Here is a 12,841-nt window from a genome sequence, read left to right on the forward strand (position 1 = left end):
CGCGGCTGCCGCGTGCTCCCGGCGCGCATGCGCGGGCCCACCCTCTCCCGGCGCCGCTTCCCGGCGGAACTTCCCGAGCGCCCGGCCCTGCCCGGCCCGGCCCCGCCCACAACGGGCGGGGCGGCGGCGGCCACGCCCCCGGCGGCCGCTGGCGGTGCCAGATGAACCGAGGCGGCGCAGCGCGATGGGGTTCGCTGGCGACGGTGGCGTGTGCGCGCTGTGGCGCCGGGCCGAGGGCCCCGAGGAGCGGCGGCTGCTGGAGCTGTTCTCCTACGGGCTGACGGCAATGGGCGCCGCCTCCGCCCTGCTGCTCTGCTTCATCCCCATGCCCTACGGCCGGTACTCCTCGCGGCGCTTCGGCTGGCTGCTGCCCGCCCGCCCCGCATGGGCGCTGCAGGAGCTGCCCTCCCTTCTCGTCCCGCTCGGGCTCGCCGCCTGTGGCGGGGCGGTCGCGGCCGCCCGGCCCAACCGCGTCCTGCTGGGCTGCTTCCTCCTGCACTACGCGCACAGGTGCGGGCTCGGGCGGGCGGCGCTGCCCGCGGGCACCGGCGGGGCTGGGGCTGGGGCGGGGGCTCCCTGCCGTGCTGGGGGCAGGTCTTCATAGAGGTATCTGGCTGCTGCTTCCCGACCGAAGGGGTTGAGGTTTTGTTAATTAGCGTTTGTTACTTATTTTAATAGTCACTGACGTCTCTTCGTCTGCTTCGCTGCGTGGAGGTCCGTCCTGTGTTGTTAGGGTGGCTGGGTAAATAGCCGTGGCGATGCGGTGCTGGCTGCCCTGTGCGCGCTGTGCTGCGCACTGCGATGCTCCGCCGCGCAAAGGGAGCGCTTGGCTCCGTCCCTGCGCTGCTGCCCTGCCTCGTGGGGACTCCCGCTTCAGCTGTGGGTTGACCAGGCTGCCTTTCAGGTCACAGTGTTACAACAAGGACAGTTCAGCACCGTGTACTGATATGATCTTGATGCCGCGAAACAACAGCTATTTTCCAATTATATTGTTCAACATTGTCTTTCAACACTGTGTTCATTGCAGGAGTTGGGCTGGATGAGCTTGTGTGTTTCCTCCAGCTCAGCATATTCAATGGTGTAGTAAAGTCTTAGCAAAGCTGAGGCTGAGTGCCCTATGTTGCCAGGTAGCAGGCAGTATTCAGGCATTTTGTAAAAATACTTGGAGAAGGCAGCTTAGCTGGAGCCCAAGTGCAATCTTGCCGTTCCTGTGGAGTATGGACGGTAGCTGCTGGTCATACTTCACAAGTAAATTTGCCCCTAAGACAGGAGGGATAGATTTGTCAGGTTTATTTTAAGCTACTTGTGTGGCTGATGTCTTATTTTCTGGTGCTTATTGAGAAAAGCTCTTGCTTTTGACCAAGTGTATCCACAGCCTTGTGGTGGGGAGGTATATGACATATGGCTGGCCTGGAGGCTGCCTTTGAAAACCTGGAATTGTGTCTTTGCTCCCCCTTTGTCTTGTCTTAAGCATCAAGATAATAGCTTTTACATGGGATCTTAACTCGTCCTTGATGTCTGGGAATAGCTAGGAACGTGAGGCAAGGATTTGTACAAAAAGTTGAGCGCTGTGCTGCAGTTTCTCTTTTTCCAGTTGCTTATTGCTGTTGCCAAACCTGAGGGACTCTTCTGTAGGTGGACGTAGACTGGAAGAGACCTCTGTTATCTAGTTCTGTTTGTTGTAGCATTGTGTGCTTTAAATAATCCTGCAATTAATTTATTACTCTTCTTGAAAGCTGTTAGGGTTGGACTTCATTTGGAAGGGTTATTTTGAAGCAGTCATCCTTGGGTAGATGGAAAACACGTGAAGAATGCTCAGGCTTCAGTGATCCTGCTTCTGTATCATTATAGATCGTAATTAAATCAATAGGCAATTGGGAGTTGGCTAGTTCCACAAGAAAGACCATGAAATACTCACCTGCTCTTCTTGTTTGGAGCTAGTTTGTTTACTTGCATAATCCCCCAGGAGAAGCCATCAAGATTCCTTTCCCAAACGGGATGGCAATTGTGTGTTTGTCACATCTTTAGAGGTGTCATAGAGTAACCAAAATTGTTGAGGTGAAGCAATTAATGTTTGGCTTACAGGGTAGGCAGGAAACTGAGGTCAATTAAGTTAATTTCAAGGGGATTGACTTTCCCCCTGGAAGTGGGGGAATTTGGTGGTGGGATCTTGAGTCCTAGCTCATCTCAAAAACCTTGATGATACAACTGAGGATTTAGGAACAAAACCGGACTGTGCTTAGTATCAGTTGTCTTTGTTCCTCTCACCAAAGTAATTGCTTTGGATACAAAGTTCAAAATTTCTGCTATATGGGAGAGAAGACTGATCTTGCAATTCCAGTTAGGCAAAAAAAAGGAGAATGTTTTAGATTTTAAAGCAAGTACAGCTGTCCTTTCAAACAGGCGCTAGGGGCTGGTGCTGAAAAATTTGAAAAGTAGGGTAGTGTGGACAGTGTTTGGACTTCAAAACTATCATTTTTTGTGGTTAATACAATAAGTTTTCTTTTCTTTGTTTGCTATAGAGCACTCATCTTTCCTCTTCTGATCCGTGAAGGAAAACCAACACCGTTTTTCACTTTTGTGTTAGCGCTTCTGTTCTGTGTTTTCAATGGATACTTGCAGGGCCGAAGCTTAACCACCTATTCAACTTACCCTCCAGGCTGGCTGGGCGATTCACGCTTCATTACAGGTGTGTTAAATCATGTAATTTGCCTCTGTCTTCATGGCTATTAATTTTTTATTGCGATTTTATAGTATCTTCAATGCCGTTTTATAAGTCTTCTCATCATTTTCTCATTGATTTAGCTGGCTTTTTAATTTGTTTACTTTGGAACTGTGAGCTGGCACTTCTTTCTGCGGTGCTAGATGATCTGATTGTCATCTTTACTCTTTAGCGGCCAAGTAGATCCAGCTCATGCATTTTTTTTTTTTTTTTCACGTAGAAACTTGAAGCTCTACATGGAACCAGCAGCATGCATGTTTAGAAGAAGCAAAGGTTTTCTGTGTAACATGTGGATTAAACTAAAGTAAACAAATTCATGGAGTAAAAAAATCTAGCAAGGATAGCTGCTAACTGCCGACATACTGTGGCAAATGCTACAAGTCCTTAGTGTCAGGTTATCCACACTGGATACATGCACAGGCACCAATCCAGCTACCCTTGCAATTGGGGAATGGCTTTGTCAAATGACAGAACTGGCCCCACAAGGAAGGGGTGGAGGGGTTGATCATTCACTCCCAATTGGGAAGTGAGGCTGCATTTATACTTGAAGCCATGGGTATAATTAAAAGACTATGGTATTTGGTGAAAAAGTATTTTATTTACTCTACTTTTTTGTTTCCTAGGCATTTACTTTTGCCTACTGTAAAAATGATAGTATCATTTCTTAACGAAATCTTTACAGAAAGATCATTTTCATCTGAAGATAAACCAGAATATTTTGCCTCATCAGTCAAAGGCAGAGTACTGAACTGTGTAGATCCTTGATCAGTACCCTTCTTTTTGTTATTCCATACCCAGAGCAAGTTAGTGTTTCTCCTATATTTCTCGAGCCTTTTACAACAACAACAAATTTTTTTGTCTTTATTCCAGTGTTATTGTGGATGACAATAGAGGACAACTGTTCTAAGTGCTGTCATGAATATAAGGTTTAAGAAATTTCAATCTAAGTAGATTCTCTTGCCAAGATTAGGAGGCAATTCTGTTTGTGCACTAAAAATAGAGAACTCGAGGTACAAGGGGATAACTTTAGAGGGCACTAGAATGTATTTGAAATTTTCTTGATTGTTTCAAATTTCCAGTCTTCTTAAATCAGAATTAAAAAAAAAAAAAAATAAAAGATTTGTTGATCAAAACTGTTGAAGACTAAATCCAGGCAGGCTTTGCTTTCAGTACCTTAGATGAAAGATATCTCAATACAGTGCTGTGAATAAATCATGGTTAAGGAGCCATAAATCCAGTTCCTCCTCACTCAAATATCTTTAAAAAAAATCAGCTTAATAAGATGTGTTGATCAAGTTTCTTTGGGTTCTTTTGGGTATTTGTTTTGGGTTTTTTTATTTTAAGTTTCAAGGATTTCTGCAACATGCAAATGTATAAATGATAAGAGTTGGGTTCATCTGCCTTCAGCTATGAATAGTTCTGTGTATGAATTAGTTTGGTTTGTATTTGTGGTTTTGTTTGTTTGCTTTTTTCCCCCAAATAATACCAGTTTGAAATATATGCTTATATATAATTTCTAGTACTGCTGTGCACAAGTGGAGTGTTGCTCTGGTGATTATTGTTAGTCAATAGAGTGCTTTAAAAAGTTATCCAGAAAACTAAGAAAGTGAAGATTCCTGATATATGTATCAGCCACTTTAATAGTGTGGCCATTGCTGATTTTTTGAGACTGTAATTTTAACAAATCTTGAGATAAAATTTGCCATGTCCATTAAACAGCTAAAGTGAAGACTTCTTTTTCTTTTTTATTCCTATAACTAGAATATATTTTGGAATTTTTTTGTTTTGTAGTGCATATCGACATAATTGGATCTTAGGGGCTTATAATTCCTATTTGGTATTCATTCCACCTGGGCACTTCCAAATACCTGCAGTTTATGCTTATGGCTTTGGTCAAAGCAAATGCCAAGGTGAAGTATTGTACACTGGGTACTCCCTGAACAACTGGACTATTACGTTATAGTAGTTCAAAAATATCTGACAGCATCTTTAGGCTTTTGTTTAAAATTACTAAAAAAAAATTTCTAGGCTATTAGAAAATAATGATAGCAAGAAAGCGCATTTCCTGGTAGTTAATGCGATATTTCTTCAGCTGTATGAAGTTACATGTGGAAGATAAATGAGAGAGTCTACAAGTAGCAGCCAACCAAGGCTCAATATCTGGAAGCTGAAATGAGATAAATTTTCAGTGAAGACAGAAATTTGGAGAAGTCAGGCTGACTAACTATTGTGGTGAGAAGTTTCAAACAACTGATGTGTTCTCTGACTGTGGAACCTTATTATATAGTTTGTCTGTTTTGGGGAACACAATAACACATCTATACCAGCAGTTGAGATTTGGAGCAGGAATATGTATTTTGATGTATTTCCTCATGGTTTCTCTGGACTGTGTTGGTTTAGCTCATAGCAGTGAACCTGTCCGTTTTCAGAGGAAATGGGAATGTTCTGCTTCAAATGCAGAACCATGAGCTTGCAAACCAAGAGCAAAGTGATAATCTTTCAGCCTGAACCTTCCACCTGTATGCCACTAAAGAATTTGTGAATTTATTGAGAGAGCTGGTGATACCCTGAAGTGGTGACTGCTACAAACAGGACACCAGCACCTCTGTACCTCTCCCTTGTGTCCTTTCCTAATCTATCTGCACTTTTAATTGGAAACTCCTTTCTTCCTTTGCTTGCTTTAGCTTCTCAAAACGCTTTGCTATATGCCATGTCTTCTCTTACTCCTTTAAGTCCCTGTTCAACTACTTCCTTCGATTGTTGAAGAGTTGGCCAACTCTTTTGTGCATCAAAATGCTTTTTTTAGTAGCAGCTCTGCTACTTTTTTTAGAAGCAGCTCTGCAAAGCAGAAGAGCACCTGTAAGTCACAAGGTGCGGGTTACAGAACATCAGCACCTCAATGTTGCATGAAGCATTTTATCTGGCAATCAGGCAATTAAGCACATGTTTCACCTCTGCTCTCTCCACACATCAGACCTGAAGAGTGTGTATGCATTGCCCATATCTGGATATAATCTTGTAGGCAAGGGATGTGGATTACCAGTGTCTCTCCTAATATCAATAGGTGTCTGGATGCTCCAGATGATTGTGTCTTGTAGGAAAAACTAATCACAGAATCTGAGATGAGGCTCTGGTTAACCTCAAAATGCAGAGCTTATCTGTTTCTTATCAGCAGGACATGTGGCCTTCAAGGGAAGATAACATAGGTAACATGTCGCCAAGGGATAAAAATAATGAATTTTAATCGAAAATTCCTTTTGATTTATCCCATCCTCATGGCAACATAAGGATGCAGAATGTGATAACAATCTCAGTTTCTGCGAAAGGCTCTAATAAATGGCTAAACCATTTTGCTGAATGGCACAAGTAAATGGTACGTTAATTCCTTCACAGTTGTATTCCTTTTATTGCACAAAAATCTGTTGGGGAAATTTTGATATGCTATCAGTAAAATAGTAAAAGGAGAGTGGGGCTAAGATGTGTCCCTCTGGGAAGATTAAAAATGGCTGTTTCGTTCAGTGTGTAAAATTCTAGTGTACTTGTTTTTCTGTGTGGAGGTTAGGGGAACATACAAGTTGCATCTGCATATATGCACATACATTTATGTAAGTCTAGCAACAGAAGAATAAAATGCATTTTTACAGTGCTACTTCCCTTGTAGGGAGCTGTTGATATTGTGAGCTCTACTGACTGAAGAGCCCAGTGTGGGACTGGGACTGTTCAGGATGTCACCAAAACTGTTTATGCTGCTTACATTACTACTGCTTTGAGACAATATGCCTAATGTGATTTATGACTATAATTTGTTTTCTGAACAAACACAGTGCACTAAATGTAGTATTTCCAATATTTCTTGTCAGGTTTTTTAGGGTGGTTGATTGGCATGGCCATCAATATTCATTCTGATCATATTCTCAGAAATCTGAGAAAACCAGGGGAAACTGGTTACAAGATACCAAGAGGTAAGTAAAATGGTACAGAAATTAATACAACCAAAAGAAGTATCTCTCATATAAGAAGAGGTGGAGAGAGCTTGGGCAGGTCAGGCTGGAGAAGAGAAGGCCCAGGGAAATCTTACCAGAGTTTATATATACATGATGGGAGAGAATGAAGAAGAGAGAGCCAGGCTCACCTTAGTGGTGCCTAGTGACAGGACCAGAGGCAGTAGACACAATTCAAGCACATAAAATTAGATTTAATTTTTTTTTTCCTCTTATGGTGATTGTTTGATCACAGGTGTGGAACAAGTTCCTCAGAGAGATTGTAGGGAGACTCAAAACCAGACTAGGCATAGTCCTAGGCAACCTGTTCTGCCTGATCCTGCTTCAACAGTGGTGGTTGGACAAGATTATCTCAAGAGATCCCTTCCAACCTCAAGGAATTCTGTGTGAAAATGACCTTATAAAACTTGGTGTATTTTAGAGGAGATAGTAATTAATTATAGAAGAGGCAATGGGAAATAGAATTTTGTTTTCTACCACAGGAAGTGATTTTATAGTTTTGAAAAGTGGTGGGGGGTTTTTTTGGGTTTTGTGTTTTTTGTTTTTTTTTTTCTTTTTTTTTTGCTTGTAAGCCAAGTATTGTAAGGAATGTGTTTCATGATACCATTTGGCTTGTGCAGATCTTTGGGTTTCTTGACTAATGTTGGCTGTATTTTTAGAAAGGGATAAAAATGTAACAGCACTGCCCAACTTTTCAGGGAATCAGCAGGTGGGTGGAGAAGAAAGAGTTCGATTATCAACTCAATGTGGGGGCAGGAGGGGAATGAAGAATGTACTCAGCATGTGACCCATCTCATGTCCCATATATGAAGTAATTGGAGAACAGCAACAATTTTGGAAAGAGAGACACGGGGGAAAAGAGGACAGAAATCCAAATGAATCTGTCATAAATTCTGGCCTTCATGGGAAAATTGGTAATATAAAAGGCTTTCTTATGGAGCCTATATTGAAGTGTTAAGGTTTACTGACACTTTTGGAAACAGGCACTCTTCTGGGTACAGTACACTCTGAGAGCAGAAAGATAATACTACCTCCAAATTCTGATGTCTCACTACATTTTTTCTCTTAGTTGTTGCTTTTTCTTGGTTGTTACTTTCTTTTAATAAAACTGTAAGAATTAAGATATATAAGGTAGACTGTTATTTTTCACCAAGATGGTAAAAATAATTCTAAGTTTAATAGATGTAAATTGAAGTGCTCATGTGAAAAATTAATATGGATATGAACAGACTGTACTGTGTTCAGTGCACAAAAAGGTTCTGAAGGAAATATGTTATTTGCTGTAAGGTCGGGAGGAGGTGGTCTTTTTGATGTTTCTTACCCAGTTTAACTGCTAGAATTTGACTTTTGTCACAAAGTACTGTAATAAGGGCAAGGTCAAAACATATCCTTTATTACATTTGCCAAATACTTGTTTGTTTGGTCCCACTGGTAAAGCACATACTGAGATATTATCAATTTGTACACCAACTTTGGAATAAGGGTGAAGTTCTTAGTTTATAAAATTCTCAGCAGCTGAGTACCAATTGTTTACGCACAATTGTCTATACAATAGATTTAACACAGTGATTTTCACTGAGTGTAAGGGTTGAAACAGCAGATCTGATGAGGAGTGGGAACAAAAGTACAACTTTAAGCTAGAGAATAAAATTGGAACTTTACTTAATAATAGTATTGTTCATAATTAACTCAATTTCTGAAGTACTTAAAGAAATGAAAAATTGTAGGTTAACTAACCCTATGAGTATTTTCTGGGACTCAAGAGGAGTATGTCTTCTATTTCTATGTATTTTAAAAAAAGGTTTAGTGTATGATCAAAGAACATGTCATTAAGTAACTATTTGCAAAGGCATGTACTTGCTTCTAATGCTAATAAATCTGTTTTTCTTTATTTAAAGAGGAAAAGTGGAGCTACAATAGGTCTGTCTTAGAATGAGATCTGAAATGATCCTTCATAGTACAGGTTGAACTGAAAAATGCTGTCTCCACTGCCTTTAAAGATTAAATAGAGACATTGGTGATATACCTCCTATTTGGTGTACAGAAAAGATAATGCTGGACATCTTGATTAAGGTATTTTGAAGTAAATCTGTCCTGCTTTCAGGAGGAATGTTTGAGTATGTCAGTGGAGCCAACTTTTTTGGAGAGATCCTGGAATGGTTTGGGTTTGCCCTTGCCTGCTGCACCATTGAAAGCCTTGCATTTGCATTGTGTACTCTCTTCATCCTGGGTTCAAGGGCAAGACAACACCACAAGTAAGTGTTCCTGCCTTGTCATTTCTGTTGTCTCTATGCCACACTGCATTTCCATTTCACAAATTATGCCTCATCCTATAGGGATGTTGCAGAGCAAGTCTTGTGAAAGAGACTGCTGCTGTAGGGCAGAATATGATAGAGAATACTCTGAGAAGATTAAGTATTGCAGAATTTCAGCAGAATAGTACAGAGCATAAACACACTACAACGAGGTGGTAGAAATAATGTTTAAATGAAGATAGTTCATCCTGGGTCTGTAAAGATTATAGAAAAGTTTAGGAATACTGTCTTAATTCATCAAATGCTATACTTTCCCTTCTCAAACTTGTTTCTGTAATATAAAAATTATGAAAATCACCCAAGCTGTATTTAACAGGCACACTTTATAGTAACGTCTGTGTCATATTATCTATAATCAATTGTATGGACATTATGAAAACAGTTCTGGTAGATGATATTTAATGAAGTCTCTGCTCTAAACATTTTGACTGCTCATGTACTGTATGTATAATGTGGCTTTCCTGCTAACAAGAAGGACCATAGTTTGGGGAGACTCCTTTCCTGAAAGGATTCTCATTAAGGAATAGCATATTTAAAAGAATTTGAACATGTTCATTTTATTTTGGTTATTTTCAGCTTCCTGCTTTGGTTCTCATGTTGAAACTTAGTGGCATAAGAGGAAATAAGCATGAATTTAAGGAGAAAATTAGTTGGAAAAAAATACTGACCATCTGTGAGGGCAGCCATGTCTACATCTAATGGAGTCCTGAAAACCTCCAGAAACAGAGGTTTTCCTGCCCCTTGTTTGTAGGATGTTCTGGGTCTATATTACTCTCTCAGTGAACAAGTTTCTTCCACTGTCCCCCCTGAGCCTTCCAAACCGGTTGCCTATGACCATCTCTTCCTGTTTTATCACCTGCTATTACTGAGCAGAGTTGCAGAGTATGGTGAGTTGGGAGGAGCATTTGAAGGCTGTCCAGACAACTGCTGTGGCTGCTCCAGCCAGGGCAAACCACAAGGCTCTGCCTGTTGCCCAGGGCTCATCCCGTTGAGTTCTGAGCATCTCCTCCTTGCCAGATGAAGCAAGGACATGTTCTCCTGCCTCTCCTTCAGGCTCAAATATTACATCCTTCAGGCTCAAATGCCATGGTTGGTTTCCACCAATCTTAAGCCTTGATGGCACTCTTTCAGAACATCAAGAAAAGCTAAATGTTGTTAGAGGAAGTTATTTACACTAAAGGAAAAATGCATGAAAATGGAAGAGGTGTGCAGGAAAAGAACCCCAAGCAAATAAAAATATCAAATCCATGTAAGTTAAGAAACATGTTAGTGTAGTTTGTTTATTTAAAAAACTTAGAATAAATGTCTAAAATGGGTAAATAACGTAATAATTGTGTTCCCTAGATGCAGATTATCGTGCATTGCATGTTTTGTTCTGTTTATTCCAGCTCTGATCTTTCAGTTAGCTGTTGATACAATGAATATCTGCACCTTTGAGGAGCCCAGGTGATCTTAGTTTTTTCATTTCAGAGAAGCAGAAGAATAAATATTCAAAAATGGGAGTAAACATGCTTGTTATGGAAGGTGAAAACACAAATATCAGATAGTGCTCTGCATTTTGTTTTTATTGTCTGGATATGAAAATAGTGATGGTCTTTGAGGGATGTTAGCAATAAGGCCAGTGCAATGTTTGTCATGTTGAGTTTGATTACCCAAACTCTAACTGCAGCCAAAGATGTTTCTATGCAGAATGGGACTCTCATTCCAGTGTATGAAGTATCCCTTGTTTCCATGTGAAGTCATTATGCAATTACATGTTTTTCATTTAATTTTTTCTCTCTCTAATTCTAAAATGTGTAAATACTCAGGGTGTGTAACAATATACATTTTGAAAGAATTGGTTATTCCTTCCCTGACGTAACTCACCACATCTGTTGGTTTGATTTCCCATTGCAGGCAGCTGTAACTTAGTGTTGTTATATTTGGTGATTAGATGTCATTAGGGTGAGTGCAGTAGGTGCCATTTTTCTATCCAGAGTAGGTTCTAAAGTCATTTTCTTTTTGTTTGTAGACCAAAATATATATGGATTAAATGAAATATATTGTACAATTATTCAATTTCCTCAACAGCGTTTTGAAGACTCAATACTCTTCAGATTTTTTTCTTTGTTTTTCAGATGGTACCTTGAGAAATTTGAAGACTATCCAAAGGACAGAAAAATTGTCATCCCATTTTTGTACTGAGCTGTGCTTTTAACACTTTGAGATGGATGGCTTTTAGTAACAGCCAACATTTTACAGCTGCTGGCAGGTTAGCAACGCACTCGGATCATCACTGTGGCAAAGCCTTTCCATCAGTGCTGCTCTTACTTACTGCTTTTTCCTCTGGTAACCCAGAAATCTGATGGACAGGGTGAATAGGAACAGAAATGCTTTTCCAGCAGTGAAGCACCTTCATAAATACATTAGGCAATGAGTCTGAATTGGCATCGTGGGAACTGTGCATGACTTCTGATGCTTCTTTTTCTGCCTGTGAGGGCTTCTACTGTTTCCACTCAATGTAGCCAAGCTGTCCTGTCGACTGTATTGTGAGCTCAGCCACCCTCATTGCAGTCTGGATGGTGTGTTCTCTCTACATACACAAACAGGGTTGATTTTATTTTTTTTCCTTGCCTTACTAATCCTTTCATTTCCCCCCACCTGCATCTCCAGAAGAGCTGGTGATTTAGACCAAGGGATTAGATTAATACAGTTGTTTTTAGATGAGAGGCTGGCTTTTCCTTCTCTTTGCACCCTTAAAAATATAGGGACACTGTATAGACAATATTTAATGATATTTACATAAAAGTTGTACTGTTAATAGATTAATATTGTTATCTACCTCTTCAAATTGATAGCTGTCTCAATATGCAATATGTGTCTTCTCAAGCTAAACTGGTTTTGGAAGTCTACTTAGGATACTTAGGCCAATCTAGCATTGTTTTTATTTAACAATTTTAAATTAATTTGTTTTAATTAACAGTTGTGTAATGTTTTCTAACTTACTTTATAAAAAAATCTTGATATTTAAAAAATTTTTTCTTACTATGCTATTTTCAAAAAATCAAGTGTCTTCCTTCTTCTCTTGCTAACATTCTAGATGATTTTTTATTCCAAAATTCTGGAGCCTTGTATCAGTTCTCATACCCCAAACTTCTAGTCATGAAGGACTCCAGAATGATTTCAAGAACATAATGGCATCCCAGCCCTACAGATTTTCAAGTTAACTGTGTCTTTTGCATGATTGTAATAATAAAGAATCATTTAGAATTGCTGACACAAAAAAAACCCAAAAAAACCCAAAATAACTCAAGGGGAAAAAAAAAAAAAGGCAATCCAACAAAGCCCCAAGTAATCAACCAAATTCTAATAATTAAAAAACTTTAAAAAACCAAACAAATGAACACTAACAAAAAAAAAAAAATAAAGCTTTCCACAAAACCCCAAAACTCTGCTGTTAATATAATTTGAAAATAAATGGAATTCAAACTGTGTCATCTGCTCTGTTTGCACTTTTTATGTTGGGTTATGTTCTTCAAAACAAATTAGTAGCATAATTTTGCCAGATGCTAAGCCTTCCAGTAGAGTATTGCAGTGGGATTTATTTTGATGAACAGTCATGATGGTTGCTGGAGAGAGAGGATGGTGAAGAATTTGATTTACTCCTCAATGCTAAAATTGAGTTAGTGGACAATAAAAGTTCTATAGCATGACTTAAAGCATATTCTGAAGATTTTAGAATCGCAGTCTTAAATATTAGGATTTTTCAAAATCCTGTCATCTCTGCAGCATTTTTTAAAATCTTGTCTAAGTCATACACCAAT

The 12,841-nt window shown here is 39.8% G+C and overlaps 1 protein-coding gene across 1 annotated transcript; it reads left to right on the forward strand.

Moving 5' to 3' along the window:
- Window positions 1–184: 184 nt before the first annotated feature.
- Window positions 185–12,505, forward strand: SRD5A1 (steroid 5 alpha-reductase 1). Its single transcript, XM_040067929.2, has 5 exons — window positions 185–510; window positions 2,523–2,689; window positions 6,583–6,684; window positions 8,828–8,978; window positions 11,156–12,505. The coding sequence occupies exons 1-5, from the start codon at window positions 185–187 to the stop codon at window positions 11,220–11,222; spliced, it is 813 nt and encodes a 270-aa protein (XP_039923863.1). The 3' UTR covers window positions 11,223–12,505.
- Window positions 12,506–12,841: the final 336 nt, after the last annotated feature.

Source organism: Hirundo rustica, chromosome 1, assembly GCF_015227805.2.
Source record: "Hirundo rustica isolate bHirRus1 chromosome 1, bHirRus1.pri.v3, whole genome shotgun sequence".
In the NCBI taxonomy this organism is placed as follows: Eukaryota; Metazoa; Chordata; class Aves; order Passeriformes; family Hirundinidae; genus Hirundo; species Hirundo rustica.